The following is a 15,039-nucleotide window of genomic DNA, read 5'->3' as shown; positions in this document are numbered from 1 at the left end:
CCCACCCCCAGGCCCCTCGGTGCAGAAGCGGTGACATCATCCCCTCTGGGCCGCAGCCCAGGGCTGGAAGCCTACTTTCCCCTGAAGTCCCTCCTTTTAGTCTGGCCAGTCTTTTTTCTTCGGACCAAGAAAAGAACCTCTGGCAGTTGTTTTCGACACAGGATACAAGAGGGTGCGGGAGAGAATTTCAGGAGAGAGAAAGACACTCTTTGGCGTGAAAACTGAACTTTGCTCCCTCTGCCTTAGAGTTTTTCCAAGTATAGATTTGGGGGGAAATAGAAGCTTCTGCTGCCCTCTAATTCTGAAATATATTTGCTTTCTCCGGTAGGCGGCATGAGGAGCGCTAAGGACAGTTGGGACACTGTTCTGCGAGGCAGGGGAGAGTGCAGTGGATGTCAGAATAGGAAGGACACATTGTATAAATTACCCTACTCCGCCCTTAGTTGTGTGGAGTGTGGTTTGTTGTTGTTGTTGCTGTTGTTGCTAGTAGACAGTTTGGGCCGAAATTTTTCCAGTATAACACTTGGTTTGTTTCTGCTCCAGGAACTTAACAGAACTGGGGGAGGTGTGTTAGCATCTTCCAGCTTGGAAAATGTCTTCCAACATTCCCTCTTCCTTCTAACTCCCTGTTCCCCTCTCCAGCATTAGTGGGACCCAGGAGAAAACATCAGACACCACAATCTGAAAGATCTCCCCTGCTCTGATCCTTCATGCCAAAGGATTTCCACCTTAGCAGCCTAAAATCTTGATTTTTGATGTGCTCAGAGACTGTTGCTTGAGTTGAGTATGGGATGCAAATATGTATGCTTTGCTTTCTCTTTTATCTTATTTGCATTAGGAAGAGGTAGTAAGTTCAACTGCTGGCTCAGCTATCCACAGAAAAGGGAGGCTTTATTTATATAAATTGATGTATGTCAATCTTCAGGTGGTAAGACTTCTGGTATATGCTATTTTTTAGGGCACCAGCAATATGGAAACATGTTCTCTGAATGTTAATCTTTAAAAACATAGTTTAACTTAAATTTAAGGCACACAATTTTTCTCTCCAAAGCGTAAACCTACGCAATTAGTTTAGTTTTGACTGAGGATTAAAACTGAAGACTAAGGATTAAAACAGCCGAGGAAACAGCAAGCGCAAGTGACATCTACTGGGAATTTACAATGGTCAAGGCATGGAGCTAAGAACTTTAAATGCATTATCTTGTTTATTAGGGAACATGAATTAAACATAGTAAGTGAAAAGGATAAATGAGACAAATACATTTCAGGATTCATCCAAAGAGTGGTTCTTACTTAGGGGAAGTCCACAGTGTTCTTACACTTACAAGCTCCTCTAGAAAGGTAATCCAGTTCCTATGGAACAGGTCTCAACCTCCAAAGATGCCAAGCCAGGCTAGTAAAATATCATACGAGGAGGAAAGCCCAGATAACATCTCAAGCCATTTCTAGCAGTAAACTCCAATGAGCCTAAACCCTCCACTGAGCGAAAAAGATTTTCAGCTGTAGTTCCTACCAGGGGAGCAAGAGAAAGAGCTGAACCACCCTACACTTTTCCTATGAGTCTGAGCAGGGCAAACTTGTAGAGGGCTCAAATTTCTGCAGCCAGTTTGAACCTGCTGCATCTGTTTAACTATGTAAGTACCAAGTCACAAAGTCTTGTGGGCTTCCCTGATGTTCTCTGAGGCACGCCCTTTAAGAAAAGGTAAGAGGAAATGAAGACCCCTTCTTTCTAAAGCTCTATGCCTGCCCCATTCGGCCCATTGGTAGTGTCTCTAGTGGTTCTACAGAGAGGGGGCAGCAGGGAAGGATGCATCAGGAGAACCTGTCAACTGTCCCTCCTCTTCATGACCTCCAGGTTCTAGAACACCCTACTTCAGCATTCAGTCCATTCTTTCCATGCCTTACATTTATTTAACAAGGCTCAGGAGGTTGCCTTATTCAGTGGCTTCTCTCTGGTGATTCCTTTTGGTCTTCTCAAGTGCCTGTTCTCTGCCCATCCTTTAAATGTCTGGAGCTCTCTGGGGCTCCATCCTAATCCTTCTTCTCACACTCAACGCTCCCCTGAACCCCAGGTTTTCTCACCCCCAACACTTTCGACATTTGGGGCCAGATAATTTTCTCTTCATTTGAGTCAGGGGGAGGTGACTGTACTGTGCATTGTAGGAAGTTTAGTAGCATCCTTGGTCTCTACCCACAAAATGGCAGTGGTAACCTCCTCCCCATCTACATTGTGACCATCAAAAATGTCTCCAGATATTGCCAAATGTTTCTTTGCTGGGAAAGGGGATGTGGAATTGCCCCAGAAACCACTGTTCTACTCTTCGGCTTCAGTTACCACTTATGTATCTATGGCTTCTTAATCCAAAAGCTCTGCTGGTTTCCAGAAGGATTTATCAAGCCGTCCCTTGGATATTTCCACTTGAATATTCCACAGTCAGTTCAAAATCAACCAATCCTGAAACGAACTGATCATCTCTCCTCACTCAGGACCGGGCTCCCAGTGGCCCAAACCAGAAACCTCTCTCTCTGAGTTGAAATGCTTCTCTACAGCTCCCAACTGTCTTCCACCCTCTCAATGACCACTCCTACTGCCTTAGCTGAATCAGGATCATCTCTTTCCAGGATGTTAACAGTAGCTTCGAAGTCTCCCTGCCTTCCCTCTGGCCCTACCTCTTCTGTTGCCTAAGTGGGCTTTCCAAAGCATATGCCTGATGATGCTTCTCCCTAGCTTTACATTGATTGATAGTTCCCACAGTTCTCAATATGAATGACAAAACCCTTAAAATGAGTGCTATGGCTTCAGAGTACTCCTCTACCTTGTCCTTGAACCACAGCATTATTCTTTTCTTGTCCTTGTGTCCTTCATTCAGAAATGTTATTTCCCACTTTCACCTGGCTCAATCTTAATCATCCTTGAAATGCAGTTCAAATGGAAAGACGCTATACATTTTTTAAGTTCCTTTCTTTTTTCTTGATTTCATATTTTATCACTATATTTTTAGAGACAGGGTCGCGCCATGTCGCCCAGGCTGGATGGAGTGTAGTGGCTTGATCATAGCTCACTGCAACCTCTAACTCCTGGATTCAAGCGATCCTCCCACTTCAGCCTCCAGAGTAGCTGGGATTACAGGTGTGTGAGCCCCGCTCATTCCATGTTGTAGATCCTAACATTACATAAACATAAACCCAATTAACCTTGTTCTTGAAGAAGCGAAACCCCCCAGACACCCAAACCACTCGGCTGGCGGTATTGCCAGGCGATGGGAGGAGCAGTCTCACTGCAATGTGACCTTGAGGCAATGTCCATGAGTCCTAGGCCCAATGCAAGGGGCTGTCTACTTCACTAGGAATGGGGGCTGAGAAGCGGCCATGATGAATAGCTAGTATCATTTCTTCAGGAAAAAACTCGTCTTTCTACTTTTAATTTGGAGGAAGACGTTTGCAATTTTGTCGAGGGGCAATGTACGCCAGGCAAACGTTTGCACAGCAAACGCAGCAGCTCTGCTTTTCCTATCTTGATCTTGAACTTGCCCCTCCGTGTGTGATTGATTACCTGTTGAACACTGAAGTTAGTAGAGAAACACACTTCTTGGCACAGTCTCCTCGCAACCCCCCTCTTAAAACGCCATGCCTCCCAGGATGCTAGTGGCACCACTGCCACTGCATTTCCTGTTGGCAGCAGTGAGCAGTGAAAACCGAAGCGGCAGCAGGCAGTGGCCCAGGCAGAAATAGCTCCGGCGCGATTCACTGGAGCTTTCCCAGGGCCCGGGTCCTGGCTACCGGGACTCGCGCGTCCGGATCTCAAAAGCGGCAGAGGCCACCTAAGGGACAGGAAGTACTTTGGTCCAGACCACACTCCCGGTACAGTGCAGAGAGAGCCGGTGGGAGCCACTCTGATCCCGGACGCCTCAGCCCCCGCTTGGGCTCTAGCTTGCCCTCGGGCGGGGGAAGGATGACCGCGCTGCCAGGACGCGCTCCTCTCCACACCGTCCCGGGCGTTCTGGGCCCCTGGCTGCTGGGCTGCCTCTGGGCCTGGACCCTGTGCGGCCTGTGCAGCCTGGGGGCGGTGGGAGCCCCGCGCCCGTGCCAGGCGCCGCAGCAGTGGGAGGGGCGCCAGGTTATGTACCAGCAAAGTAGCGGGCGCAACAGCCGCGCCCTGCTTTCCTACGACGGGCTCAACCAGCGCGTGCGGGTGCTGGACGAGAGGAAGGCGCTGATCCCCTGCAAGAGGTACAGGTCATCGGCCCGCGGGGAGGGAGTGGGGAGCCGCGCGGGCCCCGGGAGGGCGAGGTCGCAAGGGCCTGCGCCCTGTAACTCTTTTCCGGCCCCTTGCAGCTCCTCCCTTCTCCCAGAGAGTTCTTTCGCAAGGAGGGTCGCTTGGGGATAGCATGGTAGGGGGCTGGGAGGGGCGCTGCGCCCACCGAGGGTGTCCTGCTGGCGGGGGACTCAGTAACACCTAGCGAGGCGGTGGCAGGTAAAAAAGGGACCCATCCAGGGCGGGATCGAGCTGCAGAGCCCCCCTGTGCCCCGGTTCGCCCCTGTTCTCACGCTGCTGAGTCAGGCTCTGGGCTCATGGAGCCCCCTGCAGTCTAGGGCGTGTCTTCTGCACTATCTCATTTCTTTCTGGAGCCATCTGCGAGAGAGGCACGCAGAATATGTATTTTCTAAGAAATACTTTTTGTATTTTAAAAGACTGTCGCAAGACTACAAACCGTGTGGGAAATTGATAAAAAGAAAATTTCACCCACAAACTTATCAAATTGTTACAGCTATTAAAATTTTGGTCTACTCCCTTTAGGTTTTTTGTTTATTTTAAAGCAAATTTTACATACTATGATCAAAAGACATATGTTATCCTAATCTTTTTTAACTTAACATTGTCTCTTATAGGTTCTTATTTGCCATGTTATTAGCTGGCCTCCTATTTTTAATGACGGCACAGTACTCCTTACAGGGGCAAAGCTGTAAGTTTCTTTTAAGAACTGGTCTGACCATTCACCTTTGCACATCTGTTGTGACAAAGGGCACCCTCTTTTTGAGACGTCATCTTGCTTGTGGCCCCTTTAAGACCTGATTTCTAATTTGGGATCACCACCTGTCTCCTTTCCAGAGCCCTGCCATTCCCCTAAGTGTGTTCCTCTCACTGCATCTCTTTATGGCATTTGCGTCATTTGGAGTTGCAAAGTGAATTTTCATGGTTTGAAACCTCAGTGGACTGTAAGATCTATAGCAAAAGGGCACCATTAGTTTATAGAACAAAATCAAACTTGATAATATTATTTATTCTAAAAGCATTTGTACAAGTATTAGGTGACTTGAAGAAAGTGTGGAAAGGGCAGACCCTCTCAAGCAATATCAAGGGTGCAAAATAATGCATTATGAAATGCAGCACAGAGCAGCACAGTCATCATGGTGAACTGGGAATTGATTCCAAGTCTTTCAAGAACATGAATGTTTTCAGTAGGGTCTGGAAGTGCACAGCAGTAATAATAGCAACCAACAGTTGAGTACTTCTTATATATGAGGCATGACACTGAGGATTTTACATGTATTATATAATTTAGTTTAAATCTCACAATAACTTGACAGTATACATTTTATGATCTCCGTTTTACAGACAATAACTCTGAGGTCTAGGGAGATTAAGCAACTTTCTTAAGATCACACAGCTAATACTTGAGGAAGCTGGGTGTATTCTGATGCCTATGGTATACCAGGTTCACATTCATTCATTTATTTAGCAAGCATTTGTTCGTGTTAGGCACTGTGTATAAACAGAGTGATTTCTGGCTTTCGGGGAGGTCAGAGTCTGGAGGTGAAGTCACATAAATAAAAAAAATTCCCATACAGTGGTATGAGGGGTGAGAGCTGGGGTGTGATGAGAAGAACTCAGCTGGGCACCTAACCCAGGCTTCCTGGAGGAGCTGAAATGAGAGTGAGCTCCAAAACACCTGTAGAGGTTTCCCAGGGAGATGTGGAGAGACTGCTGGTCCAGGGGGATGCAGGTGTATCCATGCCTGGTATGTGTGTGCCATCCTGGAGTGTATAGATCTGAGTAAATTCCAAAAACCGCAGACCACTCATTATTAGGGCTGAAGCACAGGACATGGCGAAGGGTCATACTGAAGGAGTTTTAAACCGTGGAATTTGTGATTAGATTATATAAAGATCCCTGCATGTGTCCTTAAGGATGCATTCCCAAGATATGGACACAAACGGAGCAATGTGGAGCAAGAGTAGAAGTGAGAACACAACCTTGGAGATTTTCGTAGTGGTCCAGGTGAGAGATGGGTAGTAGCAATGGGAATGGTGAGCAGCGGGTAAGTGAATGCATCAGGGAAGTATTGAAGAGGTTCGACTGAGGAACATGTAAATGATTGGATGGGTTGTGGCAGGTGTGGTGAGGGAGAGGAAAAAGTTAAACAGGCCCCCATTTTTGGCTTGTGAAGCTAATGGTACTGATGGCATAGGGTAGATGGTGATGCTGTTCCTTGCAACAGGGCTTGACTTTGTGCACTTCTAATTAAGGGTGAATTGGTATCCTATGTAATTTTATGTGAAGACTTGTACAGTAGTGGCGCATTGACGAATAGTCATATTGAAGATGGACTGGGATGGCCCAGAGCACACTGCTGAAGCAGAGGAGTGTGCCAAAGAGAAGGATAAGGGTTAATCTCCCCAAAGGTAGTATTTTTTTTTTTTTTTACAATTAAAAAAATTAGGCTTTAGAGTCAGACAAATCTGGATCTGAGTCCAGACCCTGAATATGGGTCTCTGGGTAAGTTACTAAAGTTTTCTGAATCTCAGTATCCTCATTTACAAAATGGGAATACTTATAATGCCTAATTTATTGGATTATTGTGAGAATTAAATGAGTTCAAGTATATAAAACATATAGTACAATGTCTGATAGTACACACAAGATGCTCTGTTCATGACCAGGGTTGGGCCCATCACTACCACTATCATCATCATCCTGATAAAGTTACCAGAGCCCAGGGACTTGCTACCAGCCCTTTGGGCTCAGAAACTTGATCCAGCAGTGCACACAGACCCTTCCTTTGGGAGCAACCTGCGAGTAAGGAAACTCAAATGCTAAACTGTCTATTTCAATGAGTTTTATCGCTGGCATGAGGACCAGGATTCTCAAATCCACAAGACTAGGTCATTCTCTCCCTGTAGTCAGAACTATGTGGGGAGCCAAATTATCATCAGGCAGTTGTGAGCAAAGAGTTGGAGCAAATTCACTGAACAAACATCTAATAATTGCCTGTCCTAGGTTAGGCTATATGCGCAATGTGGAGTTTTCCATCATGAATAAGACAGGCCAGCCCGGGATAAGGTTTGATGGTAACCAGGCAAAGGCAAAGTGATGCATTCATTTTCACAATAGAGATGAGTTGGTGGTTCTGTGCTACCCCAATTGTGCTGCTCCTGACCCCTTCCACTCGGAATGGACCCTTGGTGAGTACTACTCAAGTCTGTCTGAGCAACCCTTCTTCCATGACTCCATGACTGATTAATATAACCTTTAGATGTGTGTTTTATACCTTTAGTGGAGTCACAGCCAACTCTTGCTGGCCTAGAAGCATTTTTGTCCCTTTGTGGTGATTTCTCATTCCTCTGCCCTAATCCAATAGGTGCTGGTTTCACAGTTAAACTTCTAAAAGACATTTTTTTTCCCTTTCTTTCCGAGTTCTTGGCAAGGTTCTTTCTCACAGTCACATCGCTGGCCCTAAGTCAGATGTGGAAAAGAACGTTTAATGCATAAACACATTTTTAAGCTCTTTAAGTGTAGATTTGTTGGAACAAACTAAGAAATTTTTTCAGGTATTAACAGTCTGGCCAAGCAACCAGATGTTATTTGAAGAAAATATGGATGAGTTGTCTCTTCATATTTATGAGTAAGTTGAGAAGTAAGTTTTAGAATTGGATCTACTTCTTAAGGTTTTCGTTTTTTATCCAGATAGTTATGGAAAATCCCATTGATAGTTACTGTGGAATGACTAGGATTTTCCAGGCTCTCTTTTCCCTGAGATGATGGAAAAGATTAAACAACTTTACAAGCTTCAGATAAGACAAGCCTGAGCAGCGAATGGGAAATGTTACTAATTGATACCATTTTTATTTTCTAATTCCAACTGTCTTTTCCGACTCCTTGACTAAATTCACAAGTATTTATTTGAAAGACTGAAGGAAAATCAAGAAGATTATTTTCATATTTCAGCCAACATGTTGAACTTTATGGGGGAAGCAACGTTGATACACAATGAACTCTCTCAGGCCACCAGTAACTTAAGGCTCCCCCTTACAAAATGGTGGCTTGGGTGTTGGAATCAATGAAGCTCTTAATGTAGAGTGAGCAGAGAGGCAGTAAAACAATATGCACGGTCTGGTATCTTGGCTTATTATTTCATCACCAATCCTACATGTTCTATTAAGGATTTGTATTTGTAAAACATGAAAATTATGTCACAAATGGAGCAGCAGGTGGATTCTTATTCAAATTCTGATTAATTCATGTCTGCTTCTCTTGATTCTCCCAGAGCATATTATTTCTTGGAGAAGAGAATAACATTAACCTTCTCTTTTTTTAAACAGAGAATCAGCCTCCTGTAGTGGAGAGAGCAGGGGCATTCATGTTAGACCATGATGGAGTGACAACCATGGCCTCTAATCCTGCCTTCACCCCAATAAGGTCCTCAACATTTCAGAACCTCTGTGTTTTTCATCTTTTAATTTAATTTGAATAATGCCTACAATGTTGATACTACATCACTTTTAGGCTTTCATTTGTTAAGTGCTAGGTACAGATAGGATTAAATGATATCCTGAAGGTACCAATTGTACTTTTATTATATCAGGCTGATTCACTGTTTCTAATGCAACGAACTTGACACAGATTTTAAATTTTTTCTCAACCTATCCCATTATGTAGACAAATTAATTCAAAGTTCTTTTCTTCCTTCTCTTTTCACCTAAGCCTGTGCTTATGAATAGAGAAAGAGAAGAGGTTACCTTGAAATGCCTCGGGCCCGAACTCAGAAGGCTCTGCACTCAACTGAGCCTCCCTTCCTACTAAGAATGGAATAATGTTTTTATAGGGGTGTTGGTCCAAATATCAGCTGTGGATGATGAATTCCCAGGGCTGTTATCACCTAAGGTAACTTCAATAATCTTATGTGTTTGGAAAAGAGGATGAGGATTACTTTTCAAATCCACAGTTTTGTTTTATTTTGAAATAATCTCACACCTACAGAAAAGTTGCAATTATAATACAAAGAACTCCCCCCACCCCCGCCCGAACTGTTTGATAGTAACTTGCCAAACTGATGTATCTATGATCCCCAAATGCTTCAGTGTATTTCCTCCCAGCAAGGACTTTCTCCTACATAACCACAATACAACCATAAAAGTCAGGAGATTAACACCAGTTCTTTTTGACCATCTGAAATTCAGGTGTCATTTATGTTTTGCCAGCTGTTCGTGTATGTTCTCATAGCAAAAAAAAAAAAAAAAGAAAAGAAAAAGAAAAAAAGAAAAAAAAAAAAAAAAAGAAAAGAAAATATTTAAGTGCAAGCATTACATTTAAGTGTGGTATCTCTGTGGTCTCTTTCTGTCTGGAACAGTTCCCAGGTATTCCATGCACTTTAGAACTTTTAAAGATTGCAGGCCAGTTATTTTGTAGAATGTTCCTTGATTTGGGTTTGTCTGATGTTTCCTCATAATTAGATTCAAGTTACTTACCTTTGGCAGGAATATCAGGGATAATACTCTCTTCTAACTGCATCCTGATGTTCACTTTGATCACCTGATTGACTGTTGTCTGCCAGGCTTCTTCACTGTGAAATGATACATTTTTTTTTAATTAATAAGATTTGGTAGGGAAATATTTTAAAACCATGTACATATCCCATTCTTCATTAATCTTCCGAATTATACTTTATTTGTATCAGTGTGGACTCAAGCCTTCTCATGCTGTTCTATTTGCTCTCATCGTTTACTTTGCTGTTCATAATGTCCTAGATTTGGCCAGTGGAAGCCCTCTTCAAATTGGTTTCTATGTTCTTTTGATGTGTTTGAGCACTTCCTTGCTTTCTGGCACAGCAAGATATTCCAAGATCATCTTTATTTTTCCTGCCCCAGTCCTAGGATAAACCATTTTTCAAGAAGCCCTAGTTCCTTTTCTTGGAGAATAATATGTGGAAGTCAGGACCTGTGCTGTAGTCATGCTCAGTGCTATCAGGTGGCACTGCTACTAGGTCCTCTCAAGGGACAAAGCACGGGGTGTTAAGTTTGAATACACACACCCCTCCCCCCACACACTGATACATATATACACATTTACATCTATATTTATTTCTGAACCTCCAGTTCTAATCCATAGAGGTGTTTAAACTGATGCCTTCTTTCTAATCCAACACTACATGGTCCATTCTAGTTTTTTTTTCCCCTTTCATTTTTGCTACTCCCTTCTCAGAGAGTGAGAAAACTGGCTCGTAATATTCAATTGCAGCAGGTAACCCGTCATGTATCGTTATGCTGTCTCCTTCATCCATGGGCTCTGCACTCCAGGCCAGCCCATGTAGAAGCATATCTTCCTTGGTCCTACCTAATGGCTTTAGTCTAAATTGTTCAAGAGAAAGGAGAAGGTCAAATTATGTTCTTAACATATGTTTATATTCCTTTGGGCTTCTCAATATGTCATCATTACAGATCCTCAGAGGGTGTCTCTGTGTGGCTGGGGGAGGCAGACTAATATAAAGTGCTCAATAAATCTATTTGATCATGAATCTTATTTTGCGTGGATTGGATTTTCATTTTAAGAAATCATGACTTTGTGAATATTAGGAGAATGACTTCTCCTTTGACCTTTACTCCATCATTTTGGTCTCAGATGGCTGGAGCTAGCATATTCTTTTATGAGCTCAGGAAGTCTTGGCTGCTTGTGGCCTCCTGATCCTCAAAGAATAAACCATGCTGATTTGCAGTACTTGAGTTTTGCAGTATTTGAGTTTTTCTTCAAGAAACAGATTTTCTTGGAAGCACGCAAAGTTTGATTTAAGGGACTTAATTCAGTGGGTCTATAGACCCTGGATTTCAGAGAACTAATGCTGAGATGGGGAGGGAGAAGCAGGCACTAGGGAAAAAATATCCAAAGAAGATAAGCCCAGGAGAGTAAGGAGGCTGATGGAATGTAAGACTAATTTACAAATAGAAGCCAGAGGTGGTCACTATACTGCTTTGAAAACATCTTCACTTTCTCCAATAACCTTAAGCTGTTTCTTCCTGATTCTGACCTTGAGGATGGTGGTCAGGGGCAAAGTGCCCAAAGATCTGAAAATATTCCACCAATTAGTGGTTTGTTTTTCCTGGAATAAATATAATAGTCTTAGATTTCACCAATTCCAGTAAAAAATTTCTATTTTCCCCCTTAACATTTTCTTTTATTTTACCCATCTTTAAATAAAAAAAAAAATCTTCTCTTGATCTTACCAACTGCAATCTCATTCTCCTCTTCTATTTAAAGCAAATCTCATGCTAACTACAATTTTTGTACTCCCATGCTCTCTTGAAAACCCTCCAATCACTTTTTTCACCATTCTATTGAAAATACTCTGGTCAAAAGCAAGAAGCTGTACATTACTAATCAACTAATCTGTGATCAGTCCTCATCTTATTGTAGATTAATTCCCCAATCTTGATGCACTTTCTTCACTTGGTTCTCAACATGCTGGTTTTCTGGTTTTCCTCCTCCCACTTTATTTCCTCTCCTCAAGCCTTGTTGCTCTCTCTGCTCTTCTCTGGACTGCTGATAGTGGACTCTCCCAGGGCTCAGGTTCTCATCTCTTTACGTTCCTACCTATGCCCTAATTTTGATATATACTGAATCTGACCATACCTCCAAGGTTATTCTGGTCCAAACCTTTATTATGTCTTGGCTGGATGTTTACGGCAGCCTCCTAACAGGTCTTCCCGCTTCTGACCTTGCCCCCTTTAGTCTCTTCTCCACATAGAAACCCCAGGGTTCTCTTGAAAATATGTCATGCCACTCCTTGGCTCAGGATCTGCTCCCCAGCCTCTTCCTTACCTTATCGCTGTCACCAGCTCACTCATTGTGAACCTGACCTCAGCACACTGACCCCATTGGCACTTGAATCTGTCATTGCCTCTGCCTAGGAAGCCTTTTTCCTAAGAAGTTGCATGACCTAGTCCCAAATTAAACTGTTTCTCTGCTCAACATTCTCAGTGCCCCCTCACTGCTTTATATTAATATATCTAAGGCACTTACTACTATCTGGCAGAGAGTTTAATATTAAAGTTTGTTCCTTCATCTCCCCTACCTTCCCTCACGCACAGTAAGGCTCCATAAGGCCAGGGATTTTGTATGGTTGTTGCTGTATCTCTAACTCCTCAGAACACTTTACATTCTTTTCAACATACTATGTGGGACCTAAATGAATGCTCGTCCCGTACAAAAGGAACTGTGTTCTGATGTCGGAGAAGGTGATTCCCAAGCTCCGTTTTCTAACTGCTAAGAGCAGGGCCTAATTTTTTTTTTTGAATCAGTGAATGAGGGAAATGAATAACTGATAATATACATTCATTGTGGAAGGGTATCTAAATAATAGATATGTATTTTCTTTCCTTTCTTCCTTATAATTAAATTTCTTAGACAATAAAATGATAGATTTATATAATGGTTTCATGGTTTCTCATTTATATGTTATGTTATACCTCTTCTATGTTAAGAATGATTTTTGACATCGAATCACACTGCAGTGTTTTGCAAAATTTTCCAGTAGGGTTGAAGTAGAGCTTCCCTAGGAGGGTACACCACCACCTCCAGAGAGTGGATGCCCCAAACTCCTTTCGCCCATGAGCCACTCCCCAACTGCCCCCTCATCAAACACTGTCTTCAGTATCTCTCTTGTGCCTCAATTTCAATTTTGTGGAATTTCACCCAATGTGGGCATTTGAGATTTATTTCCAAAGCACCCACAGTTTCTCAGAAGCAGTGCCTCTTTGAGTCGGGAGGCCATCTGAAGAGGAATCAGATCCTTAGCAGGGTGCCTAAGTTACCCTCAGGCCCCCCAAAGAAAGAAGAAATTCTTGGGATGATGGCTACCCTAAAGAAGGCAACTTCTCCTGGAGGAAAAGGATATGATGCTTTGGATGACTCCTGCCTGCTCACAGAAGGCTGCTTTTATTGTGGTTTAAAGTTAGATCTTCTGGTAGAGTTCTAGAACATGAGCTCTGCCAATGAATGACAGCCAAAAGCTCACCTAGGAAGAGGCACCAGAGTCACAGCTCCAGCTCTCCCAGGGAAGGCACTGCTCCAGAGCATCTCAGAAGCCACCAGGGATGACACTGGCAGATGGGAAGCCGGTGGTGCAGGGCCAAGGGCACAGCTCTGCCTGACGCAGCACTGTCTGCAATAGTTAACATATAACTTATGAAAAGTATCTGTGGCACCGTGAATTCCCAGGCTCATTGCCATGGCATCTGGGAGCAGACATGGTGGATGCAAGGCCCTTCCAGGTTGCTTAAAAATACTTGCAAGGGAGACTGGTGAGCCGGACCATCCACATCCACCCCGAGTCTTCTAAAATATTTTCCTCAGGGCCTTTACTGAGACATCTCTCAGATCTTCTAGAATGTAAGGCTGCTTCCCAGAGTGTCTCACCAAGATGCTGATGGGCCAGGACATCCCGGCTGAGAAAGGCAGAAGAGGCCCATGAGACCCCAGAGTCTCTGAGCTGGCTGAAGTCAAGGGCAGCAGCAATTGGGCAACTCTAGGGCAATTCTTGGCAGAGGGACCCTGCTTGAAGTGGGAGGTAGAGGCAGCGAATGTAGAGAAAGCATGAGAGGATGGAAGCTCCCGTTTCAGAAGAAACAGGGCTGTGGAGCAGTGATAGATTCTACCAGTCGGCACTCTTGGGAGTGAAGGATGGGGGAAGAGAATCTGCCCCAGACTTAACCATTGGAAATGTCACATCAGGTACTGTGTCTTGGCATGGATTGTGTTTCCTGTAGGTGTGGGAGTTCTTCTTCTCACAGTCAAGCCCTCCACCTGTCCCTTGTCACACACCTTGTCCTTTGGAATAGAGGTTCTCATCCTAGCCCAGCTTAAGGCATGACCTGGCTTACCCTTGGACCCCAGGAGATCTCACCATTCTGAGGTTTCAACTCTCCTTAAGGAGTTAGGAAATGAAGGGTGGGAATCTACTTCTCAGACATCAGAACATAGTTCCTTTTGCACAGGACAAGTATTTATTTAGGTTCCACTTAGTATATTGAAATGAATTAGAAGTGTTTTGGTGGTTTGTAGTCCTCTTTCATCATGCTGAATCAAGCCTCACTCAAAAAGGTCAATTTCTGCAGTTGCTAAAACACAGAGGAATTTTTTATAGCGTGTGTGTTTGCATAAGTTTATAAGGAGCTTTGTCACCAGGTCTTCTATTTTAGAAAAACAAGCCATTTTACTCCTTTTATAGTTCACTGCAATTTATTTTATACTAATTTTCTTATTTACTTTTATTGCAATTCATGTTTTAGTCAGTTAGAGAAACTATTCAATTTTTTTTCAAAGAAGACACTAAGGTTGCATACTTTCAGAGATTTTCAATGTCTGATCACATCTACTTATTGCCATTTAAATAATGATTTTTTTGGTGTATACAATTTGAGTAAAAATAGTCTTTTTGCTTATATATGTTTATGGCATTTACAGCTCTCAAAGAGAAGTCTGAGGCTGGGTGCGATGGCTCATGCCTATAATCCCAGCACTTTGGGAGGCTGAGGCGGGCGGATCACCTGAGGTCAGGAGTTTGAGACCAGCCTGGCCAACATGGTGAAACCCTGTCTCTGCTAAAAATACAAAAATTAACTGGGCGTGGTGGCATGCGCCTGTAATCCCAGCTACCCAGGAGGCTGAGGCAGGAGAATTGCTGGAACCTGGGAGGCAGAGGCTGCAGTGAGCTGAGATTGCACCACTGCACTTCAGCCTGGGCGGCAGAGCAAGACTCCGTCTCAAAA

The 15,039-nt window shown here is 43.6% G+C and overlaps 1 protein-coding gene across 1 annotated transcript in view; it reads left to right on the top strand.

Annotated features, from left to right (window-relative positions):
• The first annotated feature begins 3,627 nt into the window (after positions 1 to 3,627).
• The window catches only part of EPDR1 (ependymin related 1), a 31,120-nt gene continuing 19,708 nt past the window's right edge, over positions 3,628 to 15,039 (top strand). Inside the window, 2 exon segments of the mRNA XM_017860169.1 lie at positions 3,628 to 3,704; positions 3,706 to 4,230. Coding sequence (XP_017715658.1) covers positions 3,628 to 3,704; positions 3,706 to 4,230 — 602 coding nt within the window.

The sequence above is a fragment of the Rhinopithecus bieti genome, unplaced genomic scaffold (assembly GCF_001698545.2).
Source record: "Rhinopithecus bieti isolate Rb0 unplaced genomic scaffold, ASM169854v2 scaffold_51732, whole genome shotgun sequence".
Lineage (NCBI taxonomy): Eukaryota > Metazoa > Chordata > Mammalia > Primates > Cercopithecidae > Rhinopithecus > Rhinopithecus bieti.
The sequence above is the reverse complement of the archived record's forward strand: the minus strand, read 5'-3'. Positions and strand labels throughout refer to the sequence as shown.